We start from the raw sequence: 17,116 nt of genomic DNA, 5'->3' as shown, positions 1-17,116 counted from the left end.
CCAATTACTCCCCATTGTAAACTGACAACACAGGAAACAACATATTACTTCTTTAACCTTAAATTTCTTTCTTTCTTTCTTTCTTTTTTTAAGGCTAAAGATATGTTTGAGTCAGCATTCTCTGATTAGATATTCTAGAAGGCCACCAAAACCCCCATATAGTTAGCGGCATTTCTTAATTGAACAGGATGCACAAAAATAGGAATGTCTGATTATATAACTTAAATCCTATATTTTACAAGATAATAGATATAGATGATTAGAGGGTGAGGAAAGAGGTAAGAGAGGTCTAGTGAGCTCGATGCATCCACTTACCTTCCGTGAAACAGGCTTCAGGTTCAAGAGATTCCTCGGGTTCTACCTCAGGTTGCTCTCCCTCAGCGGGAGCTCCTATATCAACTGTGCTGCCTTCAGATGAACTAGTTGCATTTAGCTTCTGAAAATCAATTCCACAGAAAAGCTTTTAAAATATTTTCTTTAATCGATAATATAAAAATTCAAAAGGCGTGCCCTCAAGTCTTCTGTACGCATTTCCTTGATCTGTAATTCAAGAATATCTTAAACATAATGCCAGTCCGCTTTAGTAGAGGTGGGGGTCACAAGATTAGATGTAGTGCCACAGCATATATCTTTTTTTCTTTAAAAATATTGTGCTAACAACTTAAATAATTTTTGGTTAAGCCCATGTATGGAGATTCTAAATAAAATCCTGAGGAAAGCTTATGTAAGCTGCCAGAGTCATATGGTCATCTGTAATCTTGCTTTTGTAAATTAGCTTACAAACAGTATGGTTTGTTTTATTCTAAAATTGTGACCCAACCAACGAAAGCTGCACAAGTGTATTTTCATGTCAAATGCAGAAAAGATTGATCCAATGCACATAAACAGCAATGATCTAAATTTATCCACTTTTCATTGACATGAAAACATATACCACTAGTTGTTATTAAATGTATTCTATAGTTTTCTAATTCAAAAAAGAGCAGCACATTGTTAGCTTTATAGCAAGAGCTGGTATTTTGCATTCTCTTTGGCCAATGCACTCCTCTGCTTCATTGTGCATTTGGAAACTACTTGTTACTCTGGCACTCTTACCTGTCCTGTTGATACAGGGAGAAATGAATCTTTGGCAGTCGTTTTGGTTTCCTTTAGGCTATATCAAATACCACCAAAAGAAAAATGTAATAGAAAGAAGTTGTTTTAAATCTTGACGTGCAACAAACTTTAGCCAGGTCAGGGTGTTAAAGGGATCAGCTACTACAGGGTGTTAAAGGGATCAGATCAGTTAAAGGGTAACCAGTCTTTAGCCTGGTCTTATAATGCTGCAGGAATGACACAGGGCCAGGTATGAGTGCCACATGGAATCAGAGTAGTTTGGGCCACAGCATTCTCAGACCTGTTACAATGTTATTACCATTAGTGCATAACATCAGGAAATGGCTGAGCTGATAAGAGCTACGTTATAAAGGGGGATGAGGTAAGCACATGAAAAAATGCACACTGAAGTATGTTGAACTACTACAAGATGGATATTGTAGTCAGTACTAGAGACACTCTACTCATATTTGAGCTAAGAATTATGTGGATCTGCTCCAGGAAGATAGTTCCCTTATTTTATGAAAATCATTTTCTTGAAATAAACTATATACGTATGATAAATATGAGCTTGAAAATGCTTTTGTCTTGTGTAATTTAATGTTATTGGTGATAGAAGCCTAAATATTAGATATGTCTATCTTCTTAGAACTAGTTTCAGGGCTATTTTTAAATTTTACTGAAAAAACAGTTAAATCAAGGATCATACATTATAAAATGCTTGAGGTTTGTTGAATTCTTTTTCTGCTCACCAGGTGTATCACAATACTAGACAGATAATCATGATATTTTTGTCCTTAAAATTTGCATAAATTTTGTTTTAAGATGAAATGTCAAAGTAGGAATATTTATTACCTATGTTTTAATTTTTTACACTTTTAATTTCCTATCCTTTGTCTTTTGGTTAGATCCTTTGATAATATAGCTGTGTTCACATACATGTAATTGATAAAGAAATGACCAAATTATCCTCAGTCCAATTCATCTGAAACACATAAAATGCTACATATTAGGGATCTGAGGATACTGATCTTATCTGCAGGATGTTGAAACATGGTAACCGGAATAATTGAAGCTTAGTCATACCTAATCTAACTGCAAATAGTCCACAATAAGAAGTGAAAACATTCCTTTTAGGAAAAAGGATAGCACTGTAAATACAGATTGGGAGAAGACCTGGGTGTGAACCAAGGAAAAAATGATGCTCCATATTCATAGTACTCCATATGCTCAGGCTGGCATTAGTCAATGACTGTATTACAGCCCATATCAGTGCTGGGCATGTCACAGTTACTCAATAAATATTATTTTAAAGATGAATAAATGAATAGACTTCTCCATAACAAAATGAAGGTTAGCTCTTTACAGTAATTGGAAGGTTATCAGATAACAAATTTCAGTGAATGTTGGTTTGAAATGTTCCAGGAGGATCCCTGTAACGTCAACTATCATACCTTTCGTTTAGTACAGTTCCACACTACTAATATAGAAATAATGTCTTTTTATTGAAGTCAAATATTTGTCTATGTAAAGGTCAGGTTACCAGAAACTATTTTGTCTCCAGAAGTCTTAACACCAGACTCAATTTTCTGAAGCAAAGATACTACTTTTGCCATTTCTGTGTGCCTAGTACCTATCACCAATGTTTGTGTTTAATAGATGTTTGCTGAGTAAATGAATAAATGACCAGTGCATGGACTCTTTTTTTTTTCCTGCCAGTAACTACCTCTGACACCTCCTATTGGATACTTTCACATTCAAGAGAATACAAATAATATTTCCACTTAGGTGCAGAGTAACATAAATCCTTTAAGATTCTGAATTGTGTAAATAACGGCCAGTAACTTTTAGAATTAGGAGTGCTGTCTCAATATCAGGCTCTCTCTCTCTCTCTTTTTTTTCCCCCCAACATCAGGCTCTCAATTATTCAAACCTAAAATGAGTCTACAAAGAAAACTGCACTTTAACTCCGGAGTTAATAAACTCTGAATCACTCTGAATATATGAATATATATATATACTGAATCATTCTGACAAGGTTTCTTTCTTTTAACTCTTTATTTTTTTTTTAATTTTTATTTATTTATGATAGTCACAGAGAGAGAGAGAGAGGCAGAGACACAGGCAGAGGGAGAAGCAGGCTCCATGCACCGGGAGCCCGATGTGGGATTCGATCCCGGGTCTCCAGGATCGCACCCTGGGCCAAAGGCAAGCGCCAAACCACTGCGCCACCCAGAGATCCCTCTTTTAACTCTTTAAAGGTGAATTTGTAGTCCCCTTGTTGAATGGAATCTTTTTAAGGAGAGGCAATCTTCTCCTTCTCCATCTTCCCTCTGATATGGAACAGCAACCAATCCAGCGTCTATTTAGAGAAGGAAATGTGGCTTTAATTATCTTGTCATAAGTTATAGTGAGTCAGTAGCTGGACTCTAGATTTTCTGTACCTAATTTAGCAGAATTTCCTAGAGAATTTTTTGATGATTCATAAGTAAAACCAACCTTTATCAATATAAAATATTTAGTAGACGTGATACGTAGTTAAATTCTGTAGGTTCAAGATAGTGCTTGTGATATTATTGGTTCCCATGTTTTGTGACCATGAACTTAGTATTAGTTAATTTATATTCATATTCTTATATGTATTAATGTAAAGTAGAACTAAATATTCATTGGAATAGTAAATGAACAAAGAGTTAACTTTAAACAATACTGAGATGTAGGTAAGAAGCTGACTTATAAAATCTTTCTTGAAAACATCAATTCAGTGGCTTTCTTAAAATTACATAAGAGGCAAATATTATGATATAAAATATGTAGGCTAAAAGTTACAACGTGTAAAGAATTCATAAAAACCAAAGGAATCAAATTAAAACTTTAAAACTCCAGCTTCAGATATGGTCATAATTACAATAAATTATAACTATGGTACAAATTCATCAAATAGAACTGCCAAATATACATCATTATGTGGAACTAGTAGAACTCATGTACTTGAAGAATTTTCAAGTAACAGTTGCTTGCAAATGCTCCAAACCAGGCATCATCCACTGCAAAATGCCACATGAGTAGGAGACCAAAATATGAATTGGCTAGAAATAGAACCAGTTCTATACTTTCAAGTTTTACACTTGGCAAGTTTTATATTTCCCTTTGGTAAAATTTAGATGTTTAGTTCTCTTTTTATTTTTTTGTGCTTATTTATCAGGAAATAAATGAGCTAAATGATATTGTTAGAATACCCTTGCCTCGTTAAATTTTAACAAAATATGATGTATTCTAATATTAGGATAGTAAATCAAACAGGAATACTCAATTGTTTCTTGGTATGAATAGTATTGGCAATAATTTACTTTCAAGTGGAAATATTTACATGAACATTTGTTTTTATGAAAACCACATATTACACTGCTCTTCCAATGAAAATCTGCTGGATTCCTATAGGAGTTAAGCCAGACAGAATACTATTTTGCTAAATGATCTAATAAATGAATATCAAGGCACATAATATTTCATTTTGTATTTTTAAACATTCTATCTCTTTTACTTTCCATATCATTGATATATTACGATTAAACATCGACATGCCAAACTAATAGTCTTTCAAAAAGCAAAAGAATTTTTTAAAATAATTAATCACAGCCGAAAAAGGGAGAGAAAAACATCATTTGCTATTTTTTCATAGGCACACTTGTTTCTCATTATAAAATTGAGGTATATTTTTAAGGAAATATAATAAGTAAAGATTTTATATAATTTAGAAAAAATGGTATATTCTACTCTGATTCAATAAAAGGAATTGGGATTTTAAAGAATGAAATAGCTTCAAATATAGATTAGATCAAATATTTGTATCTAAAGATTCTGACCCCCAAGAATGGCAATCCTTTGTTTCACATGGATTCTAATTCAAATTTATATTTAAGGAGTTCTGGGTTATTTTCTATGAAAAATCTTATCACTAGAACAATGAAAGTTATAATCTTGCTTGCTTTGGGATAAGCTTAAGGCCAAAGTGACACATTAATTGCAGAAAGGGATTGTTGGTGTTGCCATCTTAACAAGGAAGATGGCAAAATCAAAAGTATCATTAGTATTATGCTATATTAACCAGAAATCATTTTTCTCTTTATAATGGATATATTACACAATTTTCTAAGCTATAAATTGGATTCAAAGTGTCTTGGTGTGGCAAAAGTAACAGTTATACCATATCGGCCCATCCAGCAGCAGATAGTGCCCCAAAGATACACGTGTTCAGCCCACTTAGTTCTTACATGAAGGGTAGTAAGAGCCTTTTTCTCCCTTGATCACTAACCTACTGGAAAAATTTCCCTTGAGGACTAAACATTCTCTGGGATAAAATCATAAGTGCATTCTTATTGAATCCGTCCCACTAAACCTTCTCTCACATCTTTTTCCCTCTTCCTACCCTTTGTATTGCAATTTAGTATACTCTTTTAGGGAGCAGACAATGTTTCCTAAGCAACATATTCAAGGAAATTGAAAACTGTAATAATATGAGAGTTAAGAATAAATGAAGTCAATTTAAACCAGTTTCTGCTTAGTTTGTGTTTCATCACATGTACTCCAGGTAAATCTCCTAAATAAACTGGTAGATAAAATATCTGATTATCACTTTCCTTGTATACCCCTTTATACCAGAACTTGGGAAATGGAATACTCAGAAAATAAGGAAACTAGCCTTCCCTTTGTCAAGGAACCTGGGAAAAACAAGCCGTTATCCTAAGGAGTCAAATCCCACACTTTACTGAAGAATTAATATATTATAGGAAACAAATTCTTTCTAGTCCCTGTGTATATGCATATCTGTGTTTCGTTGTGAACAATTATATATCTAGGGTCCCACTTTATGTCATTCTTGAAAAATATAAAGCATTATCTTTCATGAATCTAGAGTGCCAGAGACTGAATATTTTGTTCCAAAGTATAAAAATATGCTATGAGAATCACACAATCATTGCTCCTTTCCAGAGAGACCAATATGCTTATGTTAGGGTTGTTTTATAGTTTTAATGGCAAGAAGAAAAGGAAACTGCACCTAAGTGACAAGGTATTTAATTAACATTCCTTAAGAAAATAATTAAATTGCATTGACCAATTTGGTTAACATATTTGAGTACAAAACTATGACTTCAACAGTAGGAAATGCAAAAGTCCACCAAATGGATCCCAAAGAGGGTTACACTCATTGCCATGGTCACATGACAAGAGAAGTCCTTTCATTTAAAAACACTAAAGGAGCTCACAATGATTCTCTTCCTACATAGGAGTTTGTAGTGCATGAAATATTTAAATAATATTTTTCAGGAGAAAGTTTCCCAGCAGGTCTGGATGAAACGAGGAAAAACAAAATCACAAAGGACAGAGGAGCAACAGAGTAAAGAAGGTAGATTCCAGATCTATTTTCAGAATGAACATACCATCTAAAAGACCATTCTCTCATTTTTGGGAGGTACAAAAGGCATTTTTTTCCTTGCAGTTAGAGGTCTATTTAGAGGTAAATACCAACAGAATTCCCAAGGGAATCATGTTCTAAGTGTAAAATATTTTGGTCAATTGCTAAATGAAGCAATTCCATTTTCTCTATAATGAAGCAGATAAAAATTGTACCCATGCTGCTAGCAGCCAAAACATAAACATTCCAATTCATTTACATTATTATCACATTAAAATACTCTTTAGGCAGTTTGAACATGAATAAGGAATTGCTTTGGTTTGCAGATTACCCTTCAGAAAAACTTAATATGACACTTAACAAAAAATTACCAACAAAGTACACCACTGGAGCTATATTAAAAAATAAAACAAAACAGGGAAGTGAAAGCTTTTCTGCAAGTTTTTCAAAGAGCACCATTTCTCCTTTAAGCCCTTAGCATGTTCAAAATTCTGTAGCATTAAATGGAAATTAAATAATCCATAAAGGCATGCACTTTTATTTTTCAGTGAATATAATTTCTATTAAAATCTATGTAAGAAGATTAGCAACTAAATCATTTTTTAAAAAAAGTTACCGGTTGCCAGACTTGCCTGACCATGCTTTATATGACTCAGCATAAGAGCAGCTGTGCATATTTTTATTTTACTGCCAATGGATGGGCAAGGAATGTAGCTGAGTAACATGCAGGCCAGTCAAAATTCATTTAGAAACTGATTATATTTATATATGTACAACTTGCTTGGGTAACCTGGGTAAAAGTGGTGGCACGAGCCTCTGGCTGGTTAAAAAACACCAGAGCGGCACTCTTGATGGCTCCAGCTTGATTTTACCCCTGTGAGAAGTAAGAATGGTAAGCAGTGAAGGTCACCGTATTGCACTAGTAAATCTCACTTTGAAAAATAATCATTCAAGCATGGTTTCAACATTATTAAAACTCTAAAAGAGAAATTAATCATTCAAAATTGCAAACTATGAAAGGAATTACATTATATATGTCAAATAACGTTGAGTTAAAGCATACATGATTATAATATGTATACTCTAGAGAATCTACAGAAACACTCAACTTTATCAAAGACAAAGAGGATTTAGTTCAAACACCCAAACAACCTCTGAGTCCACTGGGTTAGTCTGTCCTTTTATAAAGGGATTTTTTTAAAAATTCCAAAGTTTTCCAAAGTGTCTCATTTTTTCCCTTTAATAAAAAAAATTATTTAGGTTGGAATATCAATAACCTTCATAGCATTTCTTACTACTCTAGATGTGATATTTAATGGCACGACCCCATCCCATCAATTTAAAAAATGAACAAAATAACTAGAACAAAATAACAAAACTAACTAGAAGACAGAACACTATACAGATGCTTCAGGTAGGAATATTTGGAATTCTTGGATAATTCTCTCAAATCTCTTTGGTTTTCTATATAGTATATAGAAATATACTAGTATAGTATATATAAAATATCAACAGATTAAAACCTGCACATTTCTCTTAGACTATGTCTCCAATGTTTTATTAGTTTATAAGTATATATTTAGGGAGTCTGACATTAAGACATAATTTAAAATTTCTCTAAATTGTAAATTTTAACAACCGTAACAATCTCTATGGGGGGAAGGAATCAAAAGGACTCTACAGCTAAAGCAATAAGATAATTCTATTTCCAACTGGCAGATCAGTTCTCTGCTTCCAATTCCAAAGTATTGAGTTCACATCTATTATTTTAGAGTATTTAATTCAAATAGAAAACAAATGAAAAAGCTTAATAGTAATTGGAAAAAGAGTTGGATTTTCCTGTCCACTTGACTGGACATTCCTCCTGTGTCAAACACAATGGTTTGAGGTGAGGCAAAAATACATGTAGTTTTGGAGAACTCTCTCTGAGGCTTTAAGATTTCTGAAAATTAGGACTGGATGTCAAATTGACTACACCTCAAAAGATACTGGAACTCAGCCAAAAGTTTAAATTGACTGATGCCTGTAACATTTAATTCTTCATAATTCATTCTTAGTTTATATAAGACATTCTAAAGTTAAACATACATCAAAAGAAAAATTGACTTCCTTTACAGTAAGGGAAACATTTACTATTTGGTATAATGTCAGGATAACAAGAGGGGAATATATAATAACATTTAATGACCCAGTTCTATTTTTTAAATGCTTGCTTCAATTCCTATGCGTAATATGAGCAATTAGGCCCCACCCTTTCCTCGGCATAGCTCATCCAACTATGCTTATCCAAAATTTTATTGACCATATATTAAGATATTATTAAATCTTAAAATAATGGCCTTATTAGCAAACATTTTGAGTTCAACTAGTTACAGCTATTCGTTGCCTCAGGCTATAAAGTTTCATAATTTTCTCCTTGAATCGTTATCACTTATTCTGTGAAACTAATAGCTATGACCTTGTCACTTACATGTTAATTCTAGTACTTCTATTTGAACTTTCTCTTGATTTCATGTTTAACAAATTAGCAATATCTATCTTAAGACAAGAAAGAATTAAATACAGCACACTCAGTAATTTTACGTAATCAATACGGGAATACTGACTGAAATAGCTAGGGTTTCCTTCATAGAAATATATTTTTGTTCCATATTTTATTAACTAATGTCTAGTTTTTGTGACTCTTAGATTACTTAAATTGTATCCTTTAGTGCCTCAAGCTCCCCAGTCATTCATCTTTCTTAGAATGAAAATAGTATTGAAGATCTTTCTCTTCTCTGTCAGTCAATTCAAATGACAAGAAAGGATGAATCTTTGTTTTGGCTGTTATTATTTGTTTATGCAAGCTTTAATCACTGAGCATTCTGTTTTCATTTTTTTTTTTGTATGGCTAAACAATTAAACACTAAGGGTTTTAAATTCTTTCTTCTCTTATACCCAACTCTGTACTTATTAACCTAGAAACAAACCGAAAGCATACTCTGGTACTCATACTTTTCTGGTAAATCAAAAAATACTTTAAACTGTCAAGACTCAAAAAATAAATAAATAAATAAAATAAACTGTCAAGACTCGTACTATAGTTGATCAACTCAGAATTTCACACTCTCTAACGTAACATGGATTTTTGTTTGTGTAGACAAACACACGCACACACTTGGCTCAGTAGGGATAAATATTTTCAGCTTGATTCATCACTACTTTCATTTCCTTAAATTATTTACCTCAGAAACATGAAACTAAATGTAAATATCAAGCCAAGATCCCAATCAGATTTTCCATGAATAAAAATGCCTGTGCAAACTAAATAAGATCCCATTTTATGAAATATTTCATAAAAGCCAAGTGAGACTTGGAACTGCCCTCTCACCACGTATTTTTCTAGTACATATGCAAAAAAACCCCACCACTGCAGGAGAATTACAGGGAAGAAATTGCAAGGAATGAACTGAGGCATTTTTACAAATGTCAAATTATTTTTAAATAATGAGAGAAATTCATATCAATCTGAAGATTAATATTATCAAGAACTCAAAGTGGTGAATATTTGAAAAAATGAGTCAGCTTATAATTTGTCTGGCTACATTTTAATCTGTCATCAATTTATCTATCACCAATTTTGCCACAGAAAGTGTGTCAACAGATACTTCCTATTTTCTTAATGAGATAAAACATAACTTCAACATAGACTCATAGCTTAAAGTATATATTACATCAAAATATCTTATTTTAAAATTCCTACCTCTTTGCTTTCCTCCATATCTGACTCGCTGCTAAATTCTTCAGTATTTAAATTTTCAAAGTCAGATTCCCCGACAGCAATTGGTACAGTCACAGTGAGGCTGGGATTGTTTATGAATGACATGTAATCACTTTCATCCACAACATATTTTTCCACACTGCTGCCTATGCCACTGGTAGTTCCATTTCCATCTTTGAGATAATTGAGATCTTTTCCTATTTCTATAGTGGTATGGTTGGAAATACAGCTGTCTTTTTTGTTATTTAGATCTTCAAGAGGTTTAATTTCATCTAAGGCTTTCTGCTTTCTAACAAAGGCTTTCTGAATAAATTCACGTAGTTTTCTTTTAACATAATCGATTCCTTTCTGCATCCTTCCCACAGCAATCTGGAGATTGTTCATTTCATTATCATCGTCAGTGGCTGCAAGGTTGTCAGAACTGAATGAACTCAAGAGCAAGGCCAGAAAGAGATTCAGAACCTAAACACAATAGGAAAAAAGGTGATCAAAACATTGTGTTGTTTCATTGCTCTTAACTATAAATTTTTCAAAACTGTTCTTATATTTAATTTTTTACTAATAGGTATTTCTTTTAGTTTATGATAAACTATCCTGAAAAAAAGTGAATGAAATAAATACCTCGCCAATATCAAGTAATACTATTAACACTATTTCCTTTTTAGTAATTGCAAAACTACTGAAACTACTATTAGTTGACATTTCTAAGTTAAGTTCAATTCCAAAAGATAAAACTTAGTTATCTAGTAACCATACAATGAATAAAGAAAAAAAAAAGTTTTATTTGGGATGCTAAGGATTTTCTCCATATAACCTGGATTTTCCAGGACACTGATAATTTATTATGATTTTATTCCTAAAACCAAGATAATTCTAATGCATTTAAATATCATTTTATTGTTATGTATTGTACCATTTTTTACACCAGATAACTTACCAAATTAGAAAAAAAATACCTATTGCTAGATCAAAAGTCACAGTTTTTGTTTGAGAAAATCATGGCCACGAGATCTATACAGTGCCTGAAAATACTATAAAAAATGGTTATTATACAATAATAATGATGTTAATATTGAGTTAAAGATTGTGGAATCAAGACATTGCCATGGGCAAACATCTACTAATTAGCCTGTATCTTGAGTCTCCAAAAAATAGGCCCCACAGATATGAGTGAGTGAAAATATTAGTGACTATAAACCCACTGTATATACTAAAAAAAAATGTAATTTACTAATGAATCGGGTACGCAGATGGGCACAAGACCAAGCTGTATAATTTTTTTTCAGAATTTGATGGATGATGTTTATGAGTCTCCAATTATTCAAGCATATAGAATAAGAGAAGGATATAGTAGTAAAGGGAGCCAAAAACAAAATGTAAATAATAAAGAAGAATCCTCAGAAAGACTTAAAGTAGAACTCCAATGAAAAGGATGCTAAAATCTTGCTACATTCCTATCTTTTCAATAAGCTAATAAGGCCTATAGCTCCTTTATTTAACCAATTACAAGTTAGTATAACCAATGGTAATAAGAAATGTAAAAATGTATAAGATTAAGGACTTCACATAATCTGTGAATCTATACTGACATTTCTCAACCACTATACCATGGCTGCTGGGATTCATACTAAGGCCTGCTCCTTTACCAATAAATTCATATTTTATTATGATTTGCCTTTAAATTTATGATTTGGATGAAAAATAGATGAAAGAAAAAATTAAATGCTACATTTTGGGTTTATCCATAATGCAACTGAGTTTTGGTGCCATAATTGTTTTCTAGATTTGATTTCTGAAGGTTTATTAAAGAACTGTCTTTTTTTTTCTATCAGGAAATTTTTCTTGATATGTACCAATCGACCCTCCCAGAGTGAGAGCCAACTTCCATTTCCTCCTCAAAACACTGAGGCAAGTATTCCATTTGTAAGTGTGTCGTATACTGTTAGAGCTGTATGGCTTGCTCCCTTTTCTTGTTAGATTTAAGCATGGGGCAGTTTGCGGCCCCACCTCTGTCCTGCCTGTGGACCGCTCGTGGCAGTGATTACTGACACTTCTTGTGTGGAGCATGATAAGAAGTTTACGTGAGTTCAAAGGAGGTTATGCCAGCTTGCCTTTGGAGGACCTTTCTCTCTTCGGTGAGGATGAAAAAGAAGAATTATAGGAGGCAGCACATCAAGTTCATTCTGCCTTGTTTAAGCAAATGTAATATGAACACATTTCCTTACTGGTGGTAAATGTGATAGACCTTAGCTCCAGAAACATATCTGGGTTATAACAAAAGGGGGAACTGTTCTTTACTTCTTTTTCTTAAATTTTATTTAAGTTAAATTTGCCAACATATAGTATAACACCCAGTGCTCATTCCATCAAATGCCCCCCCTTAGTGGGAACTTTTCAACCTGATAGTCAAAAAAAAAAAGAAAGGAGAGCCTTTATTTTTTTTCCTTAAAGGTGCGGAATTTAAATGTATGCATGTGGGACGCCTGGGTGGCTCAGTGGTTGAGCATCTGTCTTCCACTCAGGGTGTGATCCCAGTTTAGGGATGGAGTCCCACATCAGGATCCTTTTTAAATAAATCATTTAAAAAAATAAAATAAATGTATGCATGTAGATGGAAATGATTATTTTACAGACTATCTCTCTCTCTTTTTTTAAGATTTTATTTATTTATCCATGAGAGACACAGAAAGAGAGGCAGAGACACAGGCAGAGGGAGAAGCAGGCTCCATGCAGGGAGCCCGACGCAGGAACCATCCCGGGACTCCAGGATCACACCCTGGGGCAAAAGCAAGTGCCAAACAGCTGAGCTACCCAGGGTGCCCACAGACTATATCTCTTTGTTCATATATAGTAATCCAAAATTTTTAAAAGATTTTATTTTATTTATTTATTTGAGGGAAAGAAAAAGAGCACTAGCAGGGGGAGGGGCGGAAATGGAAGGAGAAGCAGCCTCCCCACTGAGCAGGGAGCCTGACATGGGGCTCAAGCCAGGACCCTCGGATCATGACCTGAGCCAAAGACAGACACTTAACTGACTGAGTCACCCAGACGCCCCTATGGTAATTCAAATTTATATTAAATGTCATCCATAGATATAGAGGCTTCTGAAATTCCATTTTCAATTTGAATCTTCTGTACAATTACATATTAGATTTGTCTTATTTCTGTAAATTAGTAGATAATATGGGACACGTTGAATTTCTTTCTCTTTAAATACACTCTGCATTTTCCTGCTACATAAATTGTAGCAAAATACCACTTGCTCATTGTTAGTTTCCTAATAAAAAAACATCTGTAGCTCTGAATTGCCTACAAAAAAAGTCCAACTTTGTTATGCACAATTGGCCTTCTCAGAAATTAAAACTCTGCACAGTCTAGCTCTACACTTACTTTCTACCACTCCTACTATGGATTCCCTGCTGCAGTCTGATCTGTTCATTCAGTGTTGCCATAAAGGATTCTGTTCTTTGCCTTTTCTTCTTTTCTTCTAATATATGCCAAATATATATATGAAATTACACCAAATCTATGATACAAGCCTATGACCTTTTGTTTCTGTTCTGTGTAACCCCAGGACTATCTCTCCCTGTTCTATGCAATCCTGTACTTCTCTGGAAGTGAGCAAATTGTATTGGGAATTGCAGTGGTTATAAAATATATCTACAAATTATTTGCTACTCTTCCGTTCAAAAGTTAAAACCTAATTCCTTCTTAAGCATGTTTTTCTTAGTGACTAGCTCTGATGAATACAACATTGCAGAAGGGACAGTATAGGATCTCAAGATCAGAATACAAAGAAAGCCTTCTCCTTGCCTTCTCTCTCATGTCACTTGCTCTGGAGAAACCAGCTGCATGTCCTAGAGATAGTCAACAATTCTATCTATGGAGAGGTCCATGTGGAGAAGGACTGAGGCCTTGTGCCAACAGCCAACAGGTAACTGGGTCTTCCTGTCAAAAGCTACAAGAGGCTGGCTTCTTGGAAGCTGATCGTCCAGCTTCAGTCAAGATAACTGGAGCTCTAGCCAACATCTTGACAACAACCTTATGATAGACCCTGAGCCGGAACTACCCAGTTAAGCTGCTCCTGAATTTATGAGCCACATAAACTAGAGATAATAAATATTTATTGTTTTAAGTCACCATTCATATTTCTAGATTGCACAGTGCTCATGTTTCTCGTTACTACAAGAATTGGTCTGAATTATCTAAGCTAATATTGAGGAGGCCGAAATCTGAAAATGAACAGTAATAAATGATAACCTTTTGCCTTTTTTCTCTTCCTTTGGGGAATTGGAGGTAACTTCTATGTGGAAGGAAAATAAGTCTATAAATTACATACTTTAAAATATGGTTATGTCAGTCCTTGTTCTAGTCCACTGGATTGGAACTCAATCAAGCAACTCAGAATTATTACTTAATGTTTAAAGTATAAGAACCTGATGCCTCTCACTGAGTCTATTGTCTTCTCCTCCCCATCCATTGGGTCCACTGTTGCTTGGTTTGTGACAGTCTACTTTTCTTTCTACCAAGCTAAATCATATATCTTAATTAAAGATAATTCAAGTTCAAACTTCTTGATAAAGCCTGCCTTCATTAACCTTGCCATTCTAAAGCAATGTTTCCACTTTGTGAACTTGACATTCGGCACTCTGTTTTTACATTTTCGACATGCATTAGCTACTTCTTTCTTTATTCCTATTTGAGTAGGTCATTTAGTAGTGTCATATATCTTCTTATCACATTTTTTATGCCTCCAGGACTTAGTAATGTTGTATTGGGAATGGTTCATGATATGATATGACATGAAAATAAGTGATTCTTGAGTCAATGTTACTTGCTGATACTGTGGTTTCTAGGCACCAAATAACTCATGTGCTTTTAATGGTTTGAGATGATCATTATTTTTTTTAACTCCAATTTGCAGGAAATCCAAATCTGAAACATCTTCAAGTGATACTATTGTTGATAACTTAAAAATAAAATGAGTGACTATTCTTAGTGACACATCCATGCTTTAATACAAGAAGTAAAAGATAAAAGCCAGAAATAGCCCTCTGTATGGAATAGTAAGAAATATAGTGATGAAGAACAACTTTGGTTCCAGAGGCATTCTTAAGAGTTTATGTCCTACGCTATACATTATATGTTATATGTCAATTATGTAAAACTGGAAAAATGACAATAAATAATAAACAAATATTTAAAATTGAGTTGATGTAGGTCTCAATAGACTAAACTATACCTGGCTCCTGTAATAATGAATAATTTAGCATTGATTTTAAAAAGCCAAAAACATATAAAACATTTCTCAGTTGAACATACTTTTGTTATGGTTACATTTCTTTTACTGAAAATAAGGAAAATGTTTTTACTACATACCACCAGGTTTCCAATCACCATGACCATCATGAAGACAGTAAGGCACATGGTTTGGCCAGCGACCTCCATACAGTCCCACATGGTTTCTATCCACTCTCCACACAGCACACGGAATACAATCAGGAAGGAGTGGAAGAAGTCATGCATGTGCCACCGTGGGAGCTCACAATCATTGGAGATCTTGCAGACACATTCTTTGTAGCTCTTACCAAAGAGCTGCATGCCAACCACGGCAAAAATGAAGACGATGATGGCCAACACCAAGGTGAGGTTGCCCAGAGCCCCCACTGAGTTGCCGATGATCTTTATCAGCATATTCAGGGTGGGCCAGGATTTTGCCAATTTGAAAACTCGGAGCTGGAAAAAAGAGTATGAAGGTCATTACTGCCCTGACTTCTAAAGAATCTGTACATTTATTTATAAGGAAAAATCTCTAGCACAATTGTCTCAATTTTAGGGTGATGGATTATCTGCATGTCAAACTCTTATATAGCAAATGTACCAGTTAATTTAATACCATGAGTTATTTTTCATTCTAAAATAGTCTACTTTATAAATAAAACAACTACAGTACCAGTTTTTATTGCCATTTTAATTAGATACATCAAAATTTCCAGAATCCTACATAAGCATATGTAAGATTTTTTGTTTTTGTTTTTCTATAGGGAACTGATATATCTAAGATTAATGGTGATTAATTAGCAGAGGCTGATTCACAGAAGTAGAGGCTCATTATTTAAAAGCCCAAAGAGAATATATTTTTAAGTGTACTTGGGATGCACAAGTACAGATAAAATTAACACAAATTATATAAGGTATAAGAAAAAAACCACAATTTCTTTAAATTTAATTTAATTTTTTTAAATTAAAAAAAATTTCTTTAAATTTAAGAAATTTAAATTTCTTTAAATTTAATTTCTTTAAATCTTTAGATTGCTTTATCTTGCTATATCTGTAGTTTGTTGTAATATCAAACTGTATTTTAAAAGTGATTTATTACCCTGTTGTCCTCCCGCCCTTATTTGCATTTTTACTTTCTGTGAACCATGGTCAACTGTGGTCTGAAAGCAGATGATCCTTCGTCCTCCTTCTTAATAATGGCCTAATACTATGTCACAATACCTACGTCATTTTCCTCACTTCATCTCATCACATAGGCATTTTATCATCTCAGAAGGATGAGTACAATACAATAACATATTTTGAAAAAGAGACCACATTCACATAACTTTTATTAAGAGTATATTGTTGTAATTGTTCTATTTTATTATTGCTTGTTACTGTTAATCTCTTTCTGTGCTTAATTTATAAATTAAATTTTATCACAGGTGTGTATGTATATGGAAAAACAGTATATATAGGGTTTGGTACTATCCAGTTTCAGGCATTCACCGGGAGTCTTGAAACATATCCCTGCAGATAAGGGGGTACTACTAGGACTACTGTATTCAAATAGGAAATACTTG

General features: G+C 33.6%; 1 protein-coding gene across 2 annotated transcripts in view; it reads right to left on the bottom strand.

Annotated features, from left to right (window-relative positions):
* Nucleotides 1-17,116, bottom strand: part of LOC121471826 (sodium channel protein type 2 subunit alpha) — a 209,607-nt gene that overhangs the window by 24,942 nt on the left and 167,549 nt on the right. For both annotated transcript variants that reach the window (XM_041722667.1, XM_041722668.1), the window contains exons 16-18: nucleotides 15,651-16,007; nucleotides 10,254-10,733; nucleotides 316-436 (exon numbers count right to left, since the gene is read on the bottom strand). In XM_041722667.1, the coding sequence (XP_041578601.1) occupies nucleotides 316-436; nucleotides 10,254-10,733; nucleotides 15,651-16,007 (958 nt within the window). The remainder of the gene's footprint in view (nucleotides 1-315; nucleotides 437-10,253; nucleotides 10,734-15,650; nucleotides 16,008-17,116) is intronic.

This window comes from Vulpes lagopus, chromosome 11, assembly GCF_018345385.1.
Source record: "Vulpes lagopus strain Blue_001 chromosome 11, ASM1834538v1, whole genome shotgun sequence".
Classification (NCBI taxonomy): Eukaryota; Metazoa; Chordata; class Mammalia; order Carnivora; family Canidae; genus Vulpes; species Vulpes lagopus.
The sequence above is the reverse complement of the archived record's forward strand: the minus strand, read 5'-3'. Positions and strand labels throughout refer to the sequence as shown.